We start from the raw sequence: 11,252 nt of genomic DNA, 5'->3' as shown, positions 1-11,252 counted from the left end.
TTGTACAGAGGTTTTTACACTCATAATTGGGGATTATGTCACTGATTAAAACAACAAAAAGTCTTTATTGTATTTTCTGAGGGTTAGAGGGAACTGTGATGAGGTGCCGATGGAGGATCTTCTCCACCAATGTTTTGTCTGACTGCCTCTGATCTCTCCAGTCTTAGATGTTTTCTAATATGTCCACAACCATAAAACAGGGGTTAGTCCTTTATAGGTGAACTAAGAAGACTGACAGCTCCCGATAAATCAGGGCCGGATTGTGGAGGAAAACTAAACCAACCCTTTAAAAGCATTGACCATCTTCCATTCTCAAATCTCTTTGGGGGTCGCTGACCTTACCAGGAACTCGTGACCCAGCTGGACCGTACCGTCTATTATACTTCGCCTTTTTTTTTCCCTCTCTCGCTCCCGGGGGCCTATCGATGTTCACCTCAGGATAAATACATTGTTAGTGTGACTGAGGTATGCTGCTTTAGAGACTGACTTGCACTGCCACACGGGTCCCGGGGGAGCCACGCTAACGCTAGCCTGATCTATCTGCCTCACTATTGGTATTGATCCGTGTTTAGTGTCAATGCCGGCACTGGGGAAGTAATGATCACACACAGCCAGTCTGACACACACCGCAGCAATGGACGCAATCAGTCTAAGCATGGAGGGAGATGCAATCCACACACACCTGCCTGAACACACACACATTCAAACACAGGAGTACAAAATGTTCTCTCTCCACCCGTGCCGCACTGCAGACTCTGCTGCTCCACAACCCGCTCGCAATAAGCTGAGTCGAGCTGATATAGCCACAACAACCGAGCAAGAGATGCCAAGCCCTCCCTTCCTCGCACACACACCTCCTCCTCCTCCTCCTCCTCCTCTCCCTCTGCAGCCCAAAGCCAGAGCAGACAGATAAGCAGGCAGCCAGAGACAGACTAATCCTCCCACAGTGAGAGACGACTCGGATGCTGTATGATGAAAATCAAGCAAAAAAATCAGGCAGGGCGGGAGAGGGGGGAGAGAAGAAGAGTGATGCGAGGCGAAAAGGGGAAAAGTAAAGCGAGGATACAGATTAGCAAAAATGATGAGGACAAAAAGGGATTTTAAGCGTTATTAGTCAGAAAGGATGCTCGAGTTTATTCCATCTCTCCCCTCTCCTCCCCTCTGCTTTCATCCTCACTTTTTTTGATAAATGCTATATTCCCCGCTCACCAGTCCTTCAATCACTCTCCTCTTTCCCTCTCTCTCTCTGCACCCCCGCCTCATCCTTCTCTCTCTCTCTCTCTCTCTCTCTCTCTCTCTCTCTCCATCTCCCTCCCAGTCTGAAATGAGACTGATGTAGGTCAGTGCGTCTGGAGCCTGTCTGGAGCTGCAGAGCCTCAGAGCTCCACGCCTAGTCCTCATCGACCCCTGCAGCCGCCGCCGAGCCCACGCTCAGGACCCCGCTCTCTGGGCTACGTGAGGACACAACCAGCCGCCTGAGCTGACCTGCTTGCAGGAAGATGTGCCTGCTGCAGAGGAGGAGAAGGGGGAAGAGGAAGGGGTAATATGAGGTGTCTGTGTACAATCGAAGCTTAGTCAGCATATGTTGTGAGGTCTAGACGGGAGAAGGTGAAAGGCAGTAGATGGAGGGGAGATAAGCGGTGCAGTGTCCTCGTAGCAGTAGAGAGAGAGTTTTTGTGGGGGAATATTTTCATGCAAAGCCCCCCCCACTGCACGCACGTTCTCCATACTGCCTCTTTCTTCACTCGCTGCCTAACTTCGTCATGATGCTTTCTGTCTCTTCCTCCAGAGCGATCCTTCCTTCCATGGCTGCAGCCGTCGACGTTCCCGCAGTAAACCTGCAGTGACGCAGCAAACTCCAAACTCTGATGCAACTTCTCTCCCCCCCACCCCCCCCCACCCCCCCACAAAAAGAAAGCAAACACTGTACATCCACTCCTGTGCGGCTGCAAAGCAATCCAGGTCCGAGAGACATCCTCTCCCGAACAGCGAAAGTGTCCGTCATCCACTCGTCTTACCTCGAATGCCCTCTGATGGAAACCAACGAGTGCAAGGACGACTTTTGCAAAAGATCGAAAAGCTCTCTTGACGACTTTCTATCTCCTGATTCTCCTTTCCCCCCCCCCCTCCTTCTCCTCTGCTCTCATTCTCCGCTCCTTCCCACTCCTCTGGCTTTTAGACAATGCCCCCGAAAAACGATCGTTGTATCAGACAGAGTGTGGTGGTGTGCAGCTGTGAGAGTGGCAGAGAGTGTGTGAGCTCAGTGTGTGTCAGCGAGTTTGGTGAGTGTGTGTGTGTCTGTGCTCTCGATTTTGACTCCGCAGCACGTCTGGGTCCTGCATCCGTACTCTGGTACTTGGCTGGCTCTGTCTCATCGTGACTTTGTGTGTGTTTATGCATCTGTGTTCGTGAGAGTTTGTCTGCGTTGGCGTGACACAGCAATCATCTGACCTGCCTCGTCATCGCTATCCGGGGGCCGGGGATGTTCGGAGTTCCCGGGGCGTGGTGTCGCGGCCTGACCACACCCCCATATATATCGCTTATTCTGTCTTTCGGTTTCTTTCATCTGACTCGCGTCGCTTTTTTTTCCCCACCTTGACCAAATCCTCTGGACTACAGCAGCGACTGAGGGGAGAGCGAGCAAGGACTCCCAGATCTCTCATTCTCCTCTTCACAACGCAGTTTTAATTTCTCGTCTCCTTTTTCCTCTCTATTTGCGCGGCTCGTGTCGGGCTGTCAAGGACGATCTCTTTTTTGTCTTTGCATCCTAGAGATGGTTCCTCGCTGCTCGCCTGTACCGCTGTGCGTCTCCAGGATTCAAACCTCTAATGGAAAGCAGGGAGGACATACTGTAGGGATCAAGGAAGGATGGAAAGATTAACTTCTCCGAACAACTTTTCCTGTCTATCCCAAAAATAGGCTCTAATATCGAACAAAAGAGGGACGTAGAAGAAGACGTTTGATCATCAAGAGAGGGGATTTGAGAAACCACATGTACAATATAATGTAGTCCAGAAAAAACAAATGAAGGCCGCAATATATATCGTTGAGTGTGTAGCTGATAGAGCTTTTCATTTTGAGCTTGAACCCGTTTCAGCCCAACCTGGTATTGTGTCATTTCAGACCGAATTTCTCAATATGTCCCTGGGCCTGAAATGAATCGGTTGAAGCACGTCTGTTTGTTTTTAATATGCAAACTTTAGAGTCTGCTTAATGTCATGACTAATGAATGGACTAACTTGCCATCAACCCTTTATAACTCATGAAATGTGAAGAGTTAGCATTAGCTTTGAACTGAGAAAATAAAACAATTCTTGGTTCATTAACTCGTACGCAACTATTTAAATAATACTCCAATCATTTAACTTATACTTTTTACATTTAGTGTTGTATATCATTTAAATAAATGTATTGTTTTGCTTTTTTTCGGACTGGAAACTATGTTTCTTAGGACTCAAACACTAACTACTACCATGCTTTGGGCTCATTCAGGGTCAGACAGAATGCCAGTTAATTTAATCTCGATCTAAGCTCTACTTCCTGTTTTTTGTCCACTTATCCACTCTCCTAATCACGCTGTTATTCTCTTCATAGCTTTGATTGTCAAAGTACAGGAAGAAAAACGCAGAAATCAACAGCGCAGCACGAGGTACTGTATGTTCCGCGGCGACTTAAAATAAGAGACTGGGTTGGTGTTGTTGTGTAAGGACTGACAGCAGTAGGTGGGTGATGTAGTGAGAGGGCCACCTGCACTGTCTGCCACATCCAACACAAAACACAGAGAGGACAAACCGCCTGTAGATGAGTCACACCGAGCGAGGGAGAGAGAGATAGAGGGAGAAAGGGTGTGTGTGTGTGTGTATGCAAATCACCGCTTAGTCTTCAGTTTTTCTGTTTAACTGCAGGGTGGAGGGGGACTTCCCACTGCTTTTCAAACTTTCAATCCCTGGAAACGCTCCAATTCAGTTAGGGCCTGGACACACGCACACATGTATGCACACACACACACACACAAAGGCCTTTATTGTGTGTGTGTGACCCCGGATGACGAGCAGGCAGGTCAAAGCGGCACGTCATTCCTAGGCAGTTGAAAAAGGCAAGTTCATGGTAATGAGTACGCAGAGACACACACTCTCACACACACTTTCTCCTCAATCTGCGCTCCCTGCGTCTTCCATTTCCATCTTAATTTCACTTTTTACGACACACTGTGATGGCTGTATTTATTTTTTTCAGCCTCAGCTATAATAAACCCAACTCCCTGCATTGAGGCAAACTCACACACACACACTGTACGCTCATTTAGCCTGCAGTTTGCTCCGGGGTTGGGCTGACACGTCGGGTTAATGTTTATGTTTCACTAAAACAGTTCATATTAAACACAGCACCAGCCAGCGCTGTTATAACGGCGGTTTCTACGCCGCTGTGGCTTTAGTAAATGTTTTATTTTTAAGGAAACAGTGCCCATTTTCAAAAATTAGAGATGTTATACCTATTTCCCAGATAGTTTAAAATAAGAAGAACTTTGCTTATACTAATATTTGTGGTTTAATCAAGTACAAAGATGAAAAGAAAGAAATATATTCGATAAAACTCAAGGAAACAAACAGTGGCTCGAGAAGAAATCAGTCTTCCATTCATGTTCTATGAAAAGCTCCTGGCTTTATACCTGAAGACGTTTGAGACTTTCCTCTGCCATTTAAAAAGAGTAGTTCATGTTCACAAATATTGATTAAACTTCCCCAGGTCCTGATAACATATTAACATTTCTATATTTAGCTTCCCCTTTAAAGCCCCTGAAATACCTTCACTTCTACAGCAATTACTGGAGTGTGTTAGCGTCCCAAAACGCTAATTCACAGCACAAATCCGAGAAGGAGAATCTATTATTTTTAGTCCACCTTCAACCCAGGGATATCAACATGAGCACATGATCCTCAGAAGCCCCCACTAGCTCGCAACACGCACACACACGTTTGAAGCAGTCTGCGCCCCAGTCTCCCACAGCACTCTCTCATAATGACACCATCCCTGTAGGCGTCAACACAGCGCCGGTGTATTTTGGGTAAACACATGGCTGCTCTGGAAGATGACGGAGCGATAGGCCCGGCGTGATGGGCGCTTCGCCCCGTCCCCGTGCAGCCTGCTGGAGCCGTACATCTGCCGGTGACAGGGTGGAAAGCTACCTGACAGCTGCTTCTCACACATCAGATAAGATTACAGGTATACCTGCTACACCTGCTCAAACAAACCAAACCCCTGCGTGTGTGTGTGCAGATAGAGGGAGATAGCACACTAATCCTCTGGCAGGTGTACGCTTGTAATTGGGCCAGCTAAAAGATATAGACTGATGAAGGAGCTCATTATTATTTATGTGTGTGATTTATGTAAGCACCGAGGGGGGTAAAGGGGTTAGGGTTGTGAAATTTTAAAGAGTTTATGCCTGTTTTATCCTGACATAAATCACATCATGAATTAAGAATAGACAGTGTAAGTGCATAACTGAGGTTATGATAGAGTACATGAAAATCTAATCCGATTTCTGTTCACAGTTTCTGCTTCTGTTGGAGTCTGATTCCTCTAAGACGAGACACTGCAGGCAACGTTTTGTTCTTGCACATGTTTATTGGAGATTTGGGGCTTTTCTGCTACCAGTCTTCCTTGCCTTAGTGGAAAGAGAACAGCTAAGATACTCATTTAGTTGTTCTTTTACCACGCTGTGTATTTGCGACTGTAGATTTCTCTTCATTTACCAAAAGTTAGCATTAGCCCTGTGCAGAGCTAGCATTAGCATTTTGCTATTTGATCATAATTGAACAGCCCGAGAGGTGTGAATGCACCAAAGACACATAAGGGACACTTTGATATCCTATCACTAGACCAGGTTTGGTGTTTGTTCAGGATCCTATAGACCTCACTCTTGCAGCAGTGTGTATGCGAATGCATCCTCGGCAACTTTGACGGAACGCCTACTTGTGTGTCTTTTGGCTGTTTGTGTATTTTTCAACATTAGTATATTAACAAATATGTCAGAGGTCACAACAATCAACTAAAGAATCTTTTGTTTTTGGATCTTTTTTATCATTCTTTCGGAGATATGCTGCACAGATCTGACCCCCGTGCGACTCCTCTTACCCATACACTGTTCATAAATCATTCATAGAGCCTGATTTCTATCCTATTTTATTCCTAAACACATGGCAGTTTCTTTACAATTTGTTTTTCATCGCTTTTAACAGGATTTTCTTTGTGTATGTTATGATGAAGCTAAATCCCAAATGTGTTGTATCTAATATGTCATGCTTTACCTAATTTTGTCCAACAATACATATTTCATAAGATAATTCCTAATTTGCACATTTAAACGTAACATTTCAGTGAACTTGTACTATACAAAACATCAGTCTATATTTAAAGAGCGTACTGGGGAAGTTTGATCTACATTAGATAATATTGACCCCCTTCACCCGAGCTGAAGGACATGAGTTCACTTTTTATTTATCACCACAAACACTTTAGCTGCAGGATCAAGGGGAGCCTCATGACATCACCTGCATGATTTAATGATGGCAGCTCAGAGATTACAGGATGCAGATAAATCCTGCGTGCATGCTAACACACACACGCACAATGTACACCTCATCAGCTCCCTTTGGCTCTAGCCTGACATCTAGCGACTCAGACTGTAATGGGATCCTACACATGACATGGACATGTTAACATAAAGGGGCTGTGAAGAAGGAGGAGGAGGGGGGGGGGGTAGGTGGAGGAGGGGGAATGTGTGCATTGCAGGAAGCTGCTGCAAAGTGAGTGTGACTTTGTTTTTCTGCATACACACTTTTAGAATAATCCTAATTGATGTGTGTGTGTGTTCAGGGGTTTGGTTTACCATGAGGCACTAAAAGAAATCACCTCACCTGCCTCTGTCTGCACTTCCTGTATGATGTAATGGTGTTGTAATGGTTTGTAAATAACAGGTTGGATGTTGGGGAGGGTTTACTCCTTGTTATGCTGTGGCTGCTTTTGTGTTTTCTCAGCACTTCCTTTACCCCCCCAATGTTACGCTCAACCTAAATTTAGTCGATACTCATCCACATGAAAGTAATAAAGTTCTATGTATAGCCCTGCACCGCTTCTCCTTGCAGGATAAAGGACACTGTGTTCCTTTAACACACACACTCACACACTCCTCCGGTGGAGTCTGACAGGAATGAGGTCAGACACACCGATCCTCATTGCACATTATTATTATTATTACCCGTTTTTTTTATTTGGCCAATAGGAGGCCAGGGGGTGTGGCTTGAGTGAAAAATCAGGATAGAGACAGACGCTGGTTGGCTGTTATATCTCGCGATGAGGGTATAAAGCTGCGAGGTTCTCGTTGTTGTGTTTACAGTAATATTACAGAGCGCTCAGGAAACAGGGAGACTATGAGACAGTGCAGCCGCTCCATTCAGCCAAATGGTTCCTCCACCGCTCAGACAAGCTGTGCTGCAGACAGCCAGGTTTCCATAAGGGACTCGCTCTGCTGCTGTCCACAGAGCCGCGTGCTGAGGCTTGCAGGGCGCGTGTTCAGCCGCACAGGCAGTTGAAAGTTTCTGTTAAATAGTTTCAGGATTTATGTCTCGTTTCTGGTGAAAGTTGAGAGAAGAAGCGTTCCCAAAACGGACTGAACTGAGGAGAAGAGACTTGGATGAACTTTTTCAGCGCGTGAAATAAGAACAAGTGAGGAATTATCTTTTTGTGAAAGCCTGCTAGGCATTTTTTGAACTTTGTCAAAGCACTGAGCAGTGTTTCCAGACACTTGGAGGACAGGATGGTGCAGCACATGAGCCAGACGGAGAGCACCCACGCTCACTCTCCCGGAGGAGACTCCACGGACACGGGAGAAATGGACTTGGAGATGGATGTGTCTCCCACTCCCGAGTCCCCCTCTTCCGGGGTGCGGAGCGACTTGGCGTGGTGCAAAACTCCAACGGGACACATCAAGAGACCAATGAACGCGTTCATGGTGTGGTCTCAGATCGAGAGGAGGAAGATCATGGAGCAGTCTCCGGACATGCACAACGCGGAGATCTCCAAGCGGCTGGGGAAGCGCTGGAAGCTGCTGAAAGACACTGACAAGATCCCGTTCATCCGTGAGGCGGAGCGGCTCAGGCTCAAACACATGGCCGACTACCCAGACTACAAGTACCGGCCCAGGAAGAAGGTGAAGTCGGTCAGCGGAACGAGTAAGCCGGCGGACCGCGCAGAGAAGAGCGGGGAGCGCAAAGTGAAAAGAAGCCCCGCGTCCAAAGCAGTGAGCAGGACGCACAAACCGGGGGGCATGAAGAGTGATCTCCCGTCTCCCGGGGACCACCAGGCGCTCTTCAAATCCCGGTCAGTGTCTGGGGCAAGGCAGATCCCGGAGAAGCGCAGTGGAGAGGCGAGGCGTGGACACATGTTCGGCGGGGCAGGCAGCCTGGAGAGCGGGCCTCCCTCCGTGGGGGTCCCGGCCAGTCCCACCCTGAGCAGCTCGGCGGATTCCAGCGACCCACTCAGCCTGTACGAGGAGCACAGCCCCGCGGCCAGCGAGTCCTCTCACACCGCGCGCCTCAGGTACACACGTGCCTCTTCTCCGACACCATCAGCCTCTCACTCTTCCTCCTCTGTGTCATCCTCTTCATCGGATGAAGAGTTTGAAGACGAGCGGCTGGAGCTGAACCCCAGCCCCGGCTTTGAGAGCATGTCTCTGGGCGGAATGGGCTTCTCTGACGCGGAGCTGGACCGGGACTTGGACTGGAGCTTCGGGGAGTGCGGGGCGGGATCTCACTTCGACTTCCCTGACTACTGCACCCCGGAGGTCAGCGAGATGATCTCAGGAGACTGGCTGGAGTCCACCATCTCCAACTTGGTGTTCACCTACTGAAGAGGAGAGGAGCGGTGACTTCCCCCCCACGTTTTTGAACTGTTCAACCCTCCAGCCCAGATTATTTCCGCCATTCTTTCACTAGATAAGGGAGAGTGAAAACAGGAAAGAAGAGGTGGCCTGTGTGCGCGTTGAAGCCCAGGCACGCGCCGCTCGCAGACTTGGACAGCGCTCAGTGCGCTTGACGGGCACGCGCAGACTGGGGAAATGCTTAGTTTGCATTTGGACACGGAGGAGGAGTGAATGTAAGCAGAGAGCAGTGAAACTCACGGACTTCAGCTCTAACGTTCAGACCGATCCGCAGAGGATGAGGACTGAGAACGAACTTTGATTCTTAATGTTATTTCGGGTCGTGAAAAAGGGACATTTACTGGACAGCTCGTCATGTTGGGTTTTGTTAAAGATATAGCCAATTCACATTGACCATCAAGTTGCAATTCAGGTGCAGTTTTTTTTCCAAACTCGAAGTAGTTTCAATACCAACACGCATGCCCTCCGAGATAAGGAGGATTTTGTTGTTGTTAAATGCGTAAAAATGTTCATTGCTGCGTAATTACGCAATTTTCTGTGACCATAGGACACAATTCACTATCACCAGCTTCTCTTTCAACGGCAGGACTTAAAGCAAAGACTGACTCCAAACTTCAGAAACCCTTTTCTGAACCTTTTTAAACACTCAGTGCACAATTTCAGGACCAATGTTCCCCGACGCGCATCCTTTCTGCCTAGTGCTTCAACTTTGTAGTTCCTCTGTGTCAGATGACGTTTTTTATATCGATGTATTTATACCGGCCAAACTTTTTTATACATAGAAGTATTGTTCTCGTACAGGTCTCGTTTGTGTTTGTGCACATACACCTGTCTGTATCCAGCGCGGAAGGGCTAGAAGTGTATCTTATTTAAAAATCTCTCACTTTTAAGGAGACTTGAGTGTGTCATGATTTTCTACTTGTATTTTTGTACAAAATCTATAGAAAGGGGTTTCCAGCGAGTGGGTAGCCTACAACATTGTTGTTTGGGTCTACATTGGTGTTTAGACGTGCAGAGGGGGTTTGTTTGGCACAATCTGACCTCACACAGTGTTTACAGTATTTACCCACATGCTTCTTAATGGCACAGTGACTCCAGTTTCACCAGCCGAGTAAACAAAGCACCACTGGGGCTCCCAGTCTGAGTGGTGTCTGTTTCCAGTACATAGATCTACCGTATATGAGTGAAGGATCCCAGAGAGTCACTGTTTGGATAGAGCTAATACCTCTGTGTGCTTTTTCTTTTTATCAAGATAAGTTTTATTTGAACCACTGGATGGAATTTCACACTCATTCCACTTTGCCTAGACTTCGGAGGGAGGGAGATGTATGAAGTGCTTCATCTGTTATTGCGCAAATTGCATCAAAAAATAGTATTTAACCTTTCTGTACCTGTTGGCTAAGTATAGCAGGCTAATTGTTTTCCTATATTATGGCATGGCAAATAGCATTTGTATTTCAGATTCAGGTATATGTAGCTATAGCTGTTGTGTTTAAGATTTTTAAAAGAATAATAACATGAAGATATTTATGTAAACTGACTGTACTATAAGCAAAGATTGTGTGTTTTATGTATGATGATGATCAACGACAGGCACTAGGACAGCCATCTTTGGACATCCTTATGTTAAAGGTGATTGTGGTCCAGGAGTTTCTTCCTTTTTTTTTTTACCTTTCCAGACATCTTTTCTATTGTCCTCTTTCTTTTTTCATTTGTGCAATATGCTGTGTATGATCATGTTTCGTCCAATCATGCCAATATCATTTGATGTTTATAGCTCAAAACCAGCCAATGTTTGGGTCAATCACTGCCTCTCAGACCTCTGTACAGATTGTCGTTTTTATAATTTGTTTTTCTTTTCTTCCAAGAAGGAAATAAAATCAGCTGGAACTGAAAAGTACAACGTGTTTATCCCTGTGTTTTCCTTTTTTCCCATTATAAAAACCTATTCAAAGGAGCTCAACCACACATCCACTGCTGTATAGCACTGTGAATAATGAGGAAATAGATGTAGCGGTCACACATATTGACGCCCCCTTTCTTCAAAGCATGCTTTCTCCTTCATTATCACATTCCCCAGCCTCATTCAGAAGATCCAATCTGAGGTGGGATGTTTACACCAGTGTTTGCGTGCGTGCATGTGAATGTGTTCTGCTGTAGGTAGCTGCAGACTGAATCAATATCCAGCCAGTGAATCGATAGGAGTGGTCTTTTTCTCCCTCTCTTACTCCGTCTGATTCTACACGTGCAGAAAACGTGGCTGCCATGGAAACACTGTATCCAAGAGAGAGGCTGCACTGTGTGTGTGTGTGTG

At 46.6% G+C, this 11,252-nt stretch overlaps 2 protein-coding genes across 2 annotated transcripts in view; both read left to right on the top strand.

Annotated features, from left to right (window-relative positions):
* The window catches only part of e2f3 (E2F transcription factor 3), a 141,885-nt gene extending 138,041 nt beyond the window's left edge, over positions 1-3,844 (top strand). Inside the window, exons 9-10 of the transcript XR_010167180.1 lie at positions 1,319-1,540; positions 1,790-3,844. The gene's annotated coding sequence lies outside the window, so the exon portion shown is untranslated. The remainder of the gene's footprint in view (positions 1-1,318; positions 1,541-1,789) is intronic.
* Positions 3,845-6,805: 2,961 nt separating this feature from the next.
* Positions 6,806-10,841, top strand: sox4a (SRY-box transcription factor 4a). The gene has a single exon (XM_063899501.1). It carries the CDS (start codon positions 7,817-7,819, stop codon positions 8,906-8,908), a length of 1,092 nt encoding a protein of 363 aa, XP_063755571.1. The 5' UTR covers positions 6,806-7,816; the 3' UTR covers positions 8,909-10,841.
* Positions 10,842-11,252: the final 411 nt, after the last annotated feature.

Source organism: Eleginops maclovinus, chromosome 13, assembly GCF_036324505.1.
Source record: "Eleginops maclovinus isolate JMC-PN-2008 ecotype Puerto Natales chromosome 13, JC_Emac_rtc_rv5, whole genome shotgun sequence".
In the NCBI taxonomy this organism is placed as follows: Eukaryota; Metazoa; Chordata; class Actinopteri; order Perciformes; family Eleginopidae; genus Eleginops; species Eleginops maclovinus.
Note: the sequence above shows the minus strand (reverse complement) of the source record. Positions and strands in the feature narration are given on the sequence as shown.